The 15,017-nt window shown below is 38.1% G+C and overlaps 1 protein-coding gene across 1 annotated transcript; it reads left to right on the top strand.

Moving 5' to 3' along the window:
* Positions 1–3,494: 3,494 nt before the first annotated feature.
* Positions 3,495–14,449, top strand: LOC140162697 (uncharacterized). The gene is made up of 5 exons (XM_072185972.1): positions 3,495–3,654; positions 8,500–8,738; positions 9,091–9,250; positions 10,000–10,236; positions 11,228–14,449. The coding sequence occupies exons 1-5, from the start codon at positions 3,549–3,551 to the stop codon at positions 12,475–12,477; spliced, it is 1,992 nt and encodes a 663-aa protein (XP_072042073.1). The 5' UTR covers positions 3,495–3,548; the 3' UTR covers positions 12,478–14,449.
* Positions 14,450–15,017: the final 568 nt, after the last annotated feature.

Raw genomic sequence — 15,017 nt, 5'->3', positions numbered from 1 at the left:
GGAAGAGGAAACCGGCGAATAACGAGTAGCTGCGTGGTCTCGTATACGTACAGCAACTAAAATCATTCTGTCTGCAATCTGTCTATAAAAAGATAGCAAAACTGGGCCACAAATTTCTATGAAATTTGTTTAAAAATATAGCTCTATAAAGGTCAATTGTAGAGGGGCAAAGATCTCTTTTTAGTCCGTAATAAAGATTTGTCTTGAAAAGGTCTGCTTTTGGAATTTTGGAAAATCTCTGGGCCCATTATAATATTTTGTTTGGTAGGCCTATGCTCTTTCAATGCTCTGTTTTGGTCAATTCAGGGGATCTTTCGGAGCTGCATGGTCCAAAAACCAGGAAGGGGAGCATACCCATATGGTTATTTGAGTTGAGTGCCCCCCCCCCCCCCCGAAAATCCGCAAACCCCCATATAAAATGCCTGACTACGGGCCGCCTGCTATTGGGCACTGTATAGGCCCCTGATAAGCCTATACATGCTATTTCCGTATAGGCAAATTCAAGTCCGAATCAACTGAAATTTTGGCAGAAAAGATGATAATAAAATCACGAAATGCCGCTTTTAATGTCAAACAAGTTCCATTTTAGTATTTGGATGTCGTACGCGTATCCCCTACTTTATTAGGCCTATACATTTGCAGCTATGTTCAATTGTTGGCTTTGGGTTGCGAAGAAGAGAAAGGTTGCCCGCCCCTGGACCGTATTCTCCTGGGACTGTTGTAGTAAAAAGGTAAACTGAAGCTGGAACCGCCCCAAAACAGTGATGCGATACTATATCATATAAGGTTGTTTGCCAGATTTTATATTTGGCAGATGAACAATAATACAAACATGATTGACACTTAAAGGTGGGTGACCTTATTTGACAGCATCATCCCCCACTCATCAAAATGTAGATTTTGGTATCAGGCGAAAACTCATATTTTTTCTATATTATTGGGAAACGGGTCCTTCTTTTTTTACCTTCCCTATTTTCTCTTTTATTTTTTGCCATATGAGTATTTATTTTGTCGGGGCCGCTTTATTAAAAAGTGGATTTTATAATAGAGGAAAGCTAATTATTTTTCTCGTAGTTAGAAAAATGTTAGGCCTGAAAACGGAGGCTGTATTTAATATAATCCGTTTAATTTTAAATGTTAACATGAACCGAGGCGATAGCCTCAGCCAAAATGGTGTATAAGTATAGGGCCTATTATACCTCCCGTATGCTATAGTTCTATATCCCAGTGTGACCCCCGGATGTGACCCAGTTTTTGCGTCCAATGTGCAAACTATGCACTGCTGCAATTGAACTCAATAATCAGATTTATATTTAGGGGATAGGCCTCAATGTGAGGTGCAAAACATAATAATGAAAAAAAATCGGAACATGCACCTTTAAATTTGTAAGACATCGATTCATGGAAGTGATGTTGGAAACCCACCTTTATTGAGCACCCCCGGGTATGGACATCTCATCAATTAACCTATGTGTAGCGGTGCAAGCGAAAGACGTCGGGGACATGCCCCCACACCTAAACTTACAGGGGACATCCCCCTAAAAACTTACCATCCCTTGCATTTTTCAGAGGCCTAGTAAAATATAGGGGCCTAGGCCTACAGCTCAACCTGTCCGGGTTTCATATCAAATCGAATCGTCATAATATTCGATAAAAATAGTCGTATTTGCAATAGGCCTACACTTTCTCAAAAACAACTTATGATATTAATATGAGTCATAAACTTATGATGAACCCGCAACTTGTCCACGACCGACTCTTCTTCTATCACTGAAGTGATATATTTTCAACGCACTTTTATTTTCACAAAGACTGTCGCATGGTTTGCGTATAAAAAAAAAACTGCTTAAATTTGGTATGAATCATGCGTAATATTGCGAATTATAAGATCAAAATTTGCTTCGATTTTCATTATCTGAATCAATATATTATTGAAAAATAACACTTTGGTGTTTTGCAAAAGTTCATTTTACAAATCATATCCTTTGAAAACTTGCTTAATTTATTTTTGTTAATGAGTTATGTGCGTTTTACAAAAGTGTTGTTATTTCAGCCCTCTTTACAACATAACTCAAGAACCACAGGACCGTGCTAAAGCATACTCTGTGATATTTGAATTCTTCTACACGCTCGCTATGAATTGAGCAATGCAATTTTTTGCTAAAGCTCACACCATTCGCAAGATGCTGTGAACTACTTTTTTTCTGCTGCTTCAACCAACAATACATGAATTAAATGAAACGGCTGATCAATCGGTAATAAATTAGGGAGTTGGTCAAATTGTTGGCAATAAAAACTCGGAGGGTGCATTTGTAAAATTGCATTTATTTACGAACCGCGAAAGACGGGTGACCGCTAGTAGTAGTAACCTTAATTTCGCAAACACACATCTATATTATTGAATATAGGTCCGAAATTAAATGCTCGCGAAAATAAACTGATTATAGTATTTTGAAACATTACGTTGAACCGCAAACAGAGAAAAACAGAAAAGCGACAACCCTAGTTCCGGAATTGGTTCATTAAAATCGGAGAAAATCTGTCAACTGATTGGGGCGGGATCTCATTTCCCAGGGTTGTTATATTGTATAAGAAAAGGGCTTTATGAACAATAACCGAAAAACACCTAAATGGTGACAATAAGTTGTTTAAAACACCCGTATAAGACTTCTTCGTTGCTACAGAAGCTGTCCAGACTCCTTAAAGGGGCGGAATTCGATTCTGAATTGATAGATTTTATCATTCGCGGTTTTTTTGCAAGGGTCTGCGCCTTGATTTGCAAATTGCGAGTGTCTCCCTGTAGTGATCCAAACTATAGCGTCTAGATCCGGGGCTAAATAGACATGATGTAGAAAAGAAGAAAATTCAATTTTGTCGCCCCTTCCCCAACAGCCCGAAAAGTTTGACCCATTTTTTTCCCGGTGGTTTAAAAAAGTGAAGAGCAAAAAAATAATAATAAAAAAATTTAAAAAAAGGATTTTAGGCGCTAGCGCCCTAAAAGCAACACATTATGGTGTATAGGCCTAGTACCATTTTTTATATTTTTTTTACTTTTTCCTATTTTTACTAATTCTTTTCGCCCTTCGTTTTTGCCGCCCCTGTTTTTGCCGCCCTTCTTCTTCCGCCGCCCCTTTATTTTGGCCGCCCCCTGCTTTTACCCCGGGGCTGGTGCCCCCAAAGCCCCCCCCCCCCCCCACCCAAAAAATAATACTCGCATGATTGCCTCAAGAAAATGTACTTTCTTTCATTTTAGAGTGGTTTCCTTTCTAAACTCCTTCGTTCAACTCCACACTTCGAAAAATAAGCAGTTTCAAAAAATGAGAGTATAAGCAGTAACTAGCTATAGGTCTTTAATATAAGTAATGACTCAACACTAATATATTAAATAATATAGGTCTTTTTGGGCTGAATTTTACACCCAAATTGGGCTCTTTCTAACTATGCCATGAGGACAATAAACGTGAAGTGACAAGTGATAGCAATTCAGATTTCACCTTATCTTGTAATACTTTGACAGGACACTTGTAGTTAAGACGTTCTTGGCACAGATGTCTTTGTGGCAATGGTTTAAAAAGAAATTAAGTATGGAGACATCTAGAAGCTCACCTCGTAGTTCTCCCAAAAGTTCTTGGAAATCGCTTGCCAGGAATAAAGGTAGGCCTACACTTCTATTATTGTATGATTGGCCTACGTATTACTATTTTGCATAAAATTTAGGAGCATACATGCACTTAGCGCTGCTGGGATCGAGTTAAGATCTAATAAACCGGTGGAACGGGAATTTTTTTGGGATCTTTTCCCGCACCGTGCATATTCTCACGGTGAATGCATTCTTTAAGCATAATGTGGAATATAGAGCTATTAACGGAGACTAAAATATTTCTCTAAAAGTTCAGAAGATTTTTTGGCACGTTGAAAAGGGGGACAAGCGATTTTTGGCAGACTATTTTGATTTTGAGAGCTCACCACTCGGGGGTATACGGGACGAAAAATTGACAAACAGGGACGTACGTCATTAGGATTTTTGAAATGAAAAAACAAAGAACTTGCGGTAGGCCTATTGATAAAGTTGAAACCCATAAATAGGCCTACATTAATAGAGATATTATAATTTCATGTTAAATGTCCCATTTTATCTTTAAAAACGGTTTTCGGCTTAAACACTAGCAGACAGTGACGGAAAATATAGTTCCCACGGCCTAAATTGCTGAATAAGCATTTAACATGTAGGGTAAATTGGGGTAAATGGAACGCTTAAGCAATAAATCACTTTCTGCGGTCAGGAGGGTATCCATATATGATTTTTGTTTGTTTCAATAAGTAGATAATATGTTTTTACAACTTGTTTTAACAGATAAACTCCCATTTTATGGCTTTGTTTCTTGTATCAGTCCAAATACATGCATGGTCATGGTGTTCCAGTTACCCCAACAAATTGGGGTAAATGGAACAGTGGGTTGGGTAATTGGAACAAGGGGCATTACTTGCAAGGAGCCTAAATTCATAGCCATATTTACATTGAAAAGACATCAGAATATTTTATTTAACATATATTTTGTGACTAAACAAAAGGTTAACAAAAATAATTTTGTTTTCATGTTTTTTTATAAACATGGTTAAATACCACGTAAAAAAACACTTTTTCTCGGTACATAACAGAAAAAAATGATTTTCAGATTTTTAAAAATCAATAGGAGGCCTAATCTACCATGAATTAATTATTTGTAGTATATAATTTCATAATAATTAAACCAATTAGTAAAAAAAATATTAAGTGTCATATATAATTGAAGTCAGTCAACCGTGTTCCATTTACCCCAAGTGGATCTGTTGTGGGGTAAATGGAACACCAAACTAATTAATTAGCTAATTAGCATATTAATTTGCATAATTTCATCATTAAAATCTGCTATTTTATTGTTTAAAACATTTATGTTATTGTAGAAAACAAACATATTGCCAATATTGTAAGACAACTCTCAGCACAACATTCAAATATTTAGGAATCAATACCCTTAAATTAGTAATGTTCACTGAACCGTAGCACCACTTCAAGGTCAGTGACAACATTTGAGATTTTCTTCCACTCAAATACCGAGTATACCCACGCTTGGGGTATGAAACGAAAGCAGAACGTATGGCGTTGGGGTAAATGGAACAGTCGGTATGATGTTGCCCAATTTTTTTCTTGATTGAGGGAATTGTATTCTCAGCGTTCCATTTACCCCACCGTTCCATTTACCCCAATTTACCCTAGGCCTATACCAAGACGAATGAAGGCGGTCAAAAGACCGCCTATACATAGGCCTATCTGCGTGTTCAAATAGCCTCTGACGTCACTTTGAGGAGGGAAGAGGGGTTATGCGGTTTTTACTTATACATTTGGGGGGGGGGGGAATTCCGCAGCCCATCTAAAACCTTTGGCTACATTTCCGAGGAAGTTGGGGATCATGCATGTTGCATCATGCACTAATATGGAATGAACAGTCATGGTGGTGCAATTTAAGCCGGTGCTGTACACATAGTGCAACGAAAAGAATTGCGAAATACAATTCATAAAAGTTCTGCCTTAAGTTCGACCCTCTTTTAATTTCTTTTTAAAATCGTATTCTGGGATCATACGTTTTTAATTTTCATATTAAATTTTAAGTTATTAATGTTTTTATATGTTAATGCTTATAAACAAGTCCATTAGGCCTATAGTCAGCATGAATCAATTGCAAGTGTTTTGTGGAATTCTGAGGTTTGATTTCTCATAGTGGTCAGGCTTCCTAAACCAGCAAGCTATATAGCACTACCAATGATGTGAAAAAATAATCAGCACTGGTACATTATAGCATATATCGCTCATTCTACAAAATCGGGTGCCAATCAACTGTAAAAATTGAAAAAATAAAAGTTGTTCGACAAAAAGACCTGCTTTTTGTGTTTTTTAAGATTAATGTATCACTACTTTCAGATGTAAAAGATTGCCAACACCACTTGCATATTTTTCTACGTTACCGGCTACAAAATGGGCTGGTTTTACTTAATCCAAGGTCATAAAGAGCAAACGGAAGATGTAAAACCGATTTCACGTAAAGAGTGCGTAACGTAGCTCACAGTAACGTAGTACACGGTTTTTTAATTGATGTGATTTGCGAACATTAGAACGTTATGTCGGTTAATTCTAATATAAATGGGGTTCGATCACTGTACCTATCACATTATTGTTAGGAAGTACATGTTATACAAGTGCACAGGCCTACTTTTACCTGCTATATAATCCTGGTAACGTCGCTCACCATTCTTAACATGGGGTCGGTCAAAATTTCAATGTTTACAACATTTCTATGCCAAAAATGCTACAGCATCACGATATTTACTATGATTTTTAAAGTGTTTCCTTTCAAAAACCGCAAACTGTACATTGATACCTCTGTTTTACTTCTTTCCAATAACGTGTGTTAAAAAGGGGTAACGTAGCTCACAGCGTTTTGGTGGAAAGTGCAATTTATTTTAGAATTACTCAAAGACGTTTTGATCACTAAAAATAATGTTGATAAACAATATGATGGCGCGTTATCTAATTAAAAAACAACAAATATGTAAAGAAATCGCATTTATCCAAAGAAAATATTAAGGGTTAGGTTTGACACTTGGGCATTTTTAGTGATTGTTGGGCCTTTACAAGGGTTAATCAGGCTGAAGAAAGCATTTGAAGTATGGAAAACTATATATGTCCGTGTAGATTTCGTTGAGTTCTACCAGAAAAACAATAGGCCTATATTTGATGCCCTAAATGCTCGACAATGTGTTTGTGGACCTGCAAAGAATGGGAAAAAGGCTATTGGCACCAGATTGTGTATAGAATGAGCGATATAGGACCTATTGGACTTAGGAAGCATGACCACTAGCCATGCTTTGAGAAACCGGCCCTGGGGTCTAACCCCTCATTATCTTAAATTTGTCAAAAAGGGCCTCATCGTTTTTTTGGTAGATGCTGTATTTTGTCAAATTAGAAAAAGAAAAAAAACACCCCTTCTCTCTCCTCACTTTCCCAAAAAGATGGGGACGTGAATTAAACGAATTTCGAATTTTATGTGGCCCACCAAAAATCTATTTCCCTACCCGTCTTGCCAAACAAACCCTTCCCCTTTTGACAAGCCATAAATTGCTTAACTATACCCCGGTTAACTACCCATTTTGCCCTGCTAAATTTTGCCTGACCACCCCTCCCCTCTTTTGAAACCCAGGGGGGACAGATGATTATATAGCACAGCCACAGTTCAAACAAAGGAAAACTAATTTAAACCGAAGAATATGCCCCCGGGGGTACTCAAGTTTGGTTTTGGTAGGGACGTGCCGCTGAGATTTTGAAAGTAGACCCATAAATATACCAATTTTTCAAGAAATTTGGACCCATTGATATACCAAAAGTCAAAATTTTCGGCCGAATTTACCCAAAATTGTCTTAGTTTTTGCTAGATTGGCTAGATTTTCCGAAAAAATTAAGAAAATTTTGAAAAAAGGACCCATTGATATACCAAAATAGGCTTTGAAAAAGGGGTCATTGATATACCAGAAGGCTGAAAATGCTACCCATGTTTGCGGCACGTCCCCGTATGGTCATTTGTACTGAGTACCCCCCCGGGAATATGCATGAGCCTTTAAATTCCCCGAATTGCATTTATAAAATTATCACCGATCATGCTATAGATGTTATTATGCTTTTATTTCATGTATATTGGATCATGACTCAGTATTGTGGTTGCATGTGTACGTAGGAAGGGGAAAAGGTCATAATTATAGACCCTTGTACTTTCATGTCTCAACATGCTTATTATATAATTATTTTAGTTTAACAATATTTTGAAAACGGAGTTGTCTACAGTAGACTACTTATTGTTTCTTGAGCAATGAAAAATAAAGAAGTACAAAGAAATAATACAAACCAAACCAAATTAATCAAAGACCATCAATTGCGTAGGCCTATTAGAAGCTAATTCAAAATCCCTTTTATCATAGGCTATGTAGGCCTATTTACACCGTCATTCGATTAAAATAATATTTTACCAAAGCAAATCCTGTAAAGACCTCTCAATGTTCTTAGGCTTATAATGGTTTGACGACCTAAATGAATTTCAAAGTTGGTCCTATAGTACTATACTATACTATACTTACCATACCATACTATACTATACTATACTATACTATACTATATATATACTATACTATACCATACTATACTAGTAGGCCTACTATACTATACTATACTATAGGCCTACTATACTATATATACTATACTATGCTATACTATACTATACTATACTAGGCCTATACTATACTATACTATACTATACTATACTATACTATACTATACTATACTATACTATACTATACTATACTATACTATACTATAGGGAGCCTACTATCTAGACAAGATAAGAAATTAACTGCGAGAACTTCTAACTAAATATGCATTTTTTTATTTTGTCGATTGGGGAATTCCCAACCCAGATCGCCGCACCTATGCCTATGTGACAGCCGTACAACGACAGGCGGAACGAAATACGGATATGAATGCGGAACCAAGCTCAGATACGAATAGAAAACCGGATCCGAAACGGGAGTTAAAGGAGACAAAGCATGGCTCATTAAAGCGAGAGTCAAGAAAAGATTCTATTTCAATGATAAAATCGAGTAATCAAGAAGAGTCGATGAAACGGCTACCGGGAACTAAGAGTGAAGGTGACTTGGTAGGTAGGCCTACAAAAGGCGTTGAAATCGTTTTCCAATCGAATTGTAAAAACCTTACATTAACCCTAACCCTACACTTAACATCAGTCAACCATATGCCAATATCCAGGGGCGTATAGCCAGCTTTCTTGTTCAGGGGAGGCAAAATAAAAATTTCGGGGGCAAAGACGAAAAAAATGGTGGGGGGGTCGACCAATTTTGCTCAAATTTGCCGCAAAAAGTGGAAATATACGTATTTTTGGGGGTTTGCCTCAAAAGTGGGGTGGGGGCGGAGACAAACTGGGGGACAAGAAAAATATTTTTGAGGCCACTGATTGTGTTCTTATTTTACTTTCCTCTCGTAATAATCAGACCAGCTATGATGACGACGATGACAACAGTGATGCTGAGCTAGTCCAGTCTTCTCTGAAGGTCAATGGCAGCACCAATCTCACCGTCTCGGCAGGATCAGGGTCCGTCTTCTACTTCCATTATCCACTTCCTAGCCAGATGCCTAGCCCAAATTTGAATGGTAAGAACGCTGCATGCGGGCTACACCCGAGTCTGTAGAGTTGAAGATGCAGCTGAGAATCCAAAATGTTATCAAAAATAATCTTATCCCTGACCCTGACACAACTTATAGACAAGAAATAGGGTGCAACTTGCTAGATAGACTTGAGTCCAGTCCTCGTTTACGGAGTTTAGGGTTAGGGTTTAGGGTTGGGGTGGGGCAGTCTTGTAATAAGACTAGTAGAGTTGCACCCTATTCGGCAATCGCTCCAAAATGTCCTTCAAAATGCAATGGATGATTTCATACAAACAGCGTGATTCAATAATTGCATATACATGGTATAGGTTCGCTTGGCTGTATATGTTCTCCATCATTTTTGGTGTGTTTGAAATGCCTGCCTCTTCCCGTCCAAACGCACCATTGGATCATCATGATTATACTAGTGTTTTTGAAGTCCTATATATGATTCGATCCATGCATGCGTATTTCAAGTGATCTCCAATTATGCTCTTGGAAGATGGAAGCTTGATGGAAGAGGTGGGTGTTTTTTTTAAAGCACTAAAAATTGATAGAGAACAATCTTTTTTGATACAGCTTGTGTAATACCTTCATGAATTAGGCCGATGTAATTTTGTATATTATAGTCCATAATTATTCACATTTTGGACATATAAAAAGTTGTTATTTTTATGAGTGAAAACTAGACACAATCCAGAGAATCAAAAAACCAACTGCCCCTCTTCATCAGTGTTCATCATTTCCTTTTCTAGGTCATCAAGAGCCATCTGGCGGAACCTCTGAATCTCCAAACCCTCCAGCTGTAGTAGGAGGAGAAGAACTGGAGACAGACGGAGGAGCACACGCAGAGGATATGATAGATGAAGCCGAGGATGAAGTTGTGGATCTTGCTGACGAAGCACTGGAAGCTGGAAATGGTTTGGAGACTGATGTGGATGCAGGGAGATTGAAAACGGATATCACTTCTACCAACATGACCGCCGATACAGGTACTAATATCCTCGCCGATTTTGATAGTTATAATGATTTAGGATAAATAGCGCCATCTTAGTTAATAATAAATGGAATGGAGTGGGGTAGATGGGTGGGGAGGAGGGGGTGGTGCTGCTGCAGGTGAAGTAGGTGGTGACAATGATAACTATGCATACAAATTTGACCTTTAGCCTAGGCATTGATAATGGCTGATGATGATGATGATGATGATAATGATAATGATAATGATAATGATAATGATAATGATAATGATAATGATAATGATAATGATAATGATGATGATATTGATGATGATGATGATGATGATGATGATATTGATTATGATGATATTGATGGTGATGATATTGATGATGATGATGATGATGATGATGATGATGATGATGATGATATTGATGATGATGGATGATGATGATGATGATGATGGATGATGATGATGATGATGATGATATTGATGATGATGTTGATGATGATAATGATGATGATGATGATGATGATGATGATGATGATGAAGCCTTCGCTATATCCAAAACTAAATCACGCTTTCAAATGTAGATTGACTTGTGCGACAACTTCTCTGCTCGTGAATATTGCACTGCGAAATTTAAAAACTTTAAATAATTTGATCAAGGTAACTTCAAACCTCATTTTCGATTATATAACAAACTGAATTGAAAACCGACACGGCTTGCTACAAATTTTAAGTTTTTAACAAATGGTACAGACAAAGATATCGATAATGGCGTCACTCAATAGCTTAAGCAGGATAATAGGAAAGCACGTGACCAATAAAACCAAAACCAAAACTAAAACTCAATATTTGAAATGACCGAATGACGATGACGACAATAAGAATTTCGCCTAAATATGCTATTATGCTTGACCATTGACCGGGCATTGCTACAATCATATACCAAATTTACAACACTGCAAAATGGTCATTTATTTAACCTTTAAAAAACTTTAATGATCGTTTCATATTCTTTCCAGGCTCTCAATTAGAAACACCCATCAATCTTGCACCACGACAACAAAGAAGGCTTGTGCTCATCGGTTACACGGGCGGTGGCAAAAGCGAAACTGGCAACAGTATTCTCTGTGATCGGGATCGATTCGATAGTTTACCCGGCTTTGCTTCTATAACCAAAGACTGTCATAAATCATCTGGAAAAGATCTCCGCCATTGTGATAGGCCTACTGATGATGGTAATTCCGACGAAATAGTAGTCGTTGACACTCCAGGATTGTTTGACACCACCGACGACCCAGAAGTGATTGCTAAGAAAATCACAGGGTGTATCATAAATGTGACCCCAGGTCCTCATGCCATCCTGTTGGTGACACCTATAGCACGAATGACCACCGAAGTCCAGCAGGCTGCGGATGGACTACGCAAGCTGTTCGGAGATCGAAGTCTACAGTACATGATAGTTGTGTTTACGCACTTGGATGCTATTAAGCGGAAGAAATCAATCAAAGGGATTGATCAGATGATCGAGAAGGCCCCACCTGCATTGTTTAGAATCCTACAAGAGTGTAATAATCGATATGTGGCGTTCGATAATACTTTGGATCCAGACTCGATTGAAAATAAGCAGCAGGTGTCCAATTTGTTGGATGTGGTTGATTCGATGGTAGAAGGCAACGGAGGTCATTGTTATACCAATGATCTACTAGAAGAAGCAAATCGCCTGATGGAGATGGAGAAGAAACGTCATGAAAGAGAAATCGAAGAAAAGTTTCAAGCGCGTGAAGCACGAATTCGCGCAGAATACGAAAAGCATCTTGCTGTTATTGATACGAAACAGCGACAGCTTGAAGAAGTGCAAGAGATGAGGCGTCAGCTGGAAGAAAAAAGAGCAAAAGAATTGCAGCACAAAATCGAACGCCAACAATCGCAGATTCGTATTAAAGAAGAACAACATGCTAAAGTGTTGAAAACTGAGAAAGCAAAATACACCGAGGCTTTGAAATCAATGAACAACATACTGGATGATTTGGAAGTGGATTTGAAGAAAGTGGAATCTGAGAAGTCTGGATTGGTGAAACGAGAGACAGACTTAGAACGGGAGTTATTGTTGGCGATTGCGGAGAGGGATCAAACGACGACATATCTGGATGAGTTGGAGAAAGAATTGGAGCGAGAGTTGAATGTGCCAGTTAAGATCGATCCAAGTAAGCCGCCGAAGAGTATTGTAGATGTTGTGACAAAGAAGGTCAGAAGATGTCCCATATTGTGAAAAGTCGAGCAGGATTCATTCTGGGATGTCACTGGAGGCAGGGGGAGGCAGATGCCCAGTAGCACTGGCAGCTGGCGAGAACGACGGCTACTTGACTATTAAAACCTTTTATGAAAACTTCGCGATATACTAAAGATACTGTATAGGATAGTTGATCTAGAATTGTCTTTAAAAAAATACAGATTCAGAAACTTCGCGTGGGGAGGAAAAAGACTTTGGACGTGTGGCCGCACCTTCATATAATATCATAGATGCTCGTGAAACCCCACCAGCTAATTTTACCTTGTTTCTCCGGCTACTTCGATAAAAGTTTCAATTCGGACATCCCTGCCCGACCCAATGGTGGATTGTGTGAGATGCTACAAGGCTGGATGGGGGTGGGTGGGGTGTAAACATGGTAAAGAAGTAATTGAATAGTGCATTAAAGAAGTTGGAATTGTGAGACATAACCTGAAACGGCACAAAGTAGCACATGAAATAATGATGTACAAAGGTATACTTTTGCGTGTAGCATTAGTAACTGGTGGCGTGGATAACGACCACTTTAGAGTATTTTGTGTCAGAACTTATCTTTCGACTGTTGGTAACTCATATTCGGAGGGTTACGGGTTCGAACCCCGGTGAGGTGGTGGTGCTATCATGTTGTCTCTCTCCACCCAGGTGTATAAATGGGTACCGACTTATAGGCTGGGAAGGTAAACAAACTCGTTGTGCAGAAGTGGCGGATGACCATCAACAAATTTAAAGTGGAGGGTGCCCCGAAGTTGCTTCGAAAGAAATGGTCACTCGGGCCTATAAAATACAGGCATTAACTTTTACTACACCTAGGAAGCATTCCTGCCAGAATAATGCTAGGATCTGACGGTATTATAACTTGAGTACTTTAAGTCAATTGTCTTCATCAGTGACAGTTCATCGTACTCTTGTAAAGACTGGTACTTTAAATATTTATGAAATAATGACTTTTCACATGTTATAACATGGATAGTGTGCATGTTTGATGTATTTTAAGGAGATTCTACTTTATAACGATATTATTGTCATGATGTACTTCAGATAACGCACATTCATATTATATTAGTTTTCTATTCACTGAGGGAATAAAATTATATCCGTATTGGACAGGACATTCAGAGCATGAAGTGAACAAGTTAGTCCCACTTTTGTCACTTTTAAACTGGTTAAAGGGGGTAATACAATTTAGTAAACATTGACAACTTACATTTTTCTCTGGAACTTATTATACAGCTACTTTTTACTATGATTTTAAGGAAAAAAAATGTTCGGGCCGGCCTACTCTACTCCAGGAAAAGCACCGAGGACAAGTAAATACACACCTTTGCCTTAGGGAACAAACCAACACTTCAATGACGTCCTACAATGATGAACATTCTTTCATTGGGGATGAGGGCATCAAAAAATCTGACTATGTTGAAAAAGTAGATAAAATATTTAAGTTTATCATTTGAGGTTGGAATTTAAATATTTCATACTACCGTTACAGAGGGAGGGTTAGCCTCCTAATGAAAGCACTTTTGATTATAGTCACCGTAGAAGTGAGGTAATTAATCGGATTAACTACCATAGCAATTAGATGAATACAATATTGAATATATTGCCCTGCACTACAACGTTCATGTGGTACCTGTGCATTGATGTCAAAGAAAGGCTGATCACTCACACCTGTAAGATTAGTATTTTGAAAAGACCGGTGTTGTATTCAATCTATGTTTGCTGACATACACAGGTGATTAGTGCAATCTGCTTGTAGTGCGGGGCAATCTATTCAAAAATTGTATTCATCTATTGCTATGGTAGTTAATACGATTATTACGTCACTTCTACGGCGAATAGAATGTCATCCAATTGTTGGGTTGTTCCCTTACCAATGTGCAATTTTGTACATACAATGTTGATTCAACAAAGAATTATACTTAATAACAATGCAAATAAAAGTCTCAAATCTATTTCATATTTTGTTATATATTTTCTCTTTAATCTGTTAAAATGCAATTCCTACTTCAATCTGTTATTGCATGATTCACATCTTCTAAAAACAACCCTTGCATAATACAGATGAGATAGTCATTGCCTCTACATAATTATATACAATTTACAACAATCCCATTATTTACAAGTATCAAGTACAAAACAAAAACAGAAAATCTAAGACTACACTGCCCGATTCCTATTTGCAGTAGCCTGTGCAGGTACACCATCGCCAACTGCAGTACCAGGGGAGTACCTGTGTATAACGTAGCACCAGTGCAATACCACTGCTGGGTCCTTTGTAGCACCAGCAGCATAGTACCAATTTGGTACTTTGTACCAGTCATGTACCTTTGCAATGGTGTACCTGTGCAGGACGCCACAATAGGAATCTGGTGGTGTACCTCATATAGTCCATTTCCCCAAAACCTGATGAGACAGGATGTGAGAATGAGCATGGATGGGTTCCAATGCTCAGGAATTTATATTAAGTCCATTGGATGCAGTAACTTTTAGTGCCCCTCAGTTGGTGAAAGATGGACTCTACAGGT

The sequence above is a fragment of the Amphiura filiformis genome, chromosome 10 (genome assembly GCF_039555335.1).
Source record: "Amphiura filiformis chromosome 10, Afil_fr2py, whole genome shotgun sequence".
NCBI classification, from domain to species: Eukaryota; Metazoa; Echinodermata; class Ophiuroidea; order Amphilepidida; family Amphiuridae; genus Amphiura; species Amphiura filiformis.
Note: the sequence above shows the minus strand (reverse complement) of the source record. Positions and strands in the feature narration are given on the sequence as shown.

Excerpts from the sequence above, each read along its gene's own strand:
- LOC140162697 (XM_072185972.1), top strand. The coding sequence starts at position 3,549 with ATGTCTTTGTGGCAATGGTTTAAAAAGAAATTAAGTATGGAGACATCT. Across the intron at positions 8,739-9,090 it reads CTAAGAGTGAAGGTGACTTG|ACCAGCTATGATGACGACGA; the intron begins GTAGGTAGGCCT and ends CGTAATAATCAG. Across the intron at positions 9,251-9,999 it reads GCCTAGCCCAAATTTGAATG|GTCATCAAGAGCCATCTGGC; the intron begins GTAAGAACGCTG and ends TTCCTTTTCTAG.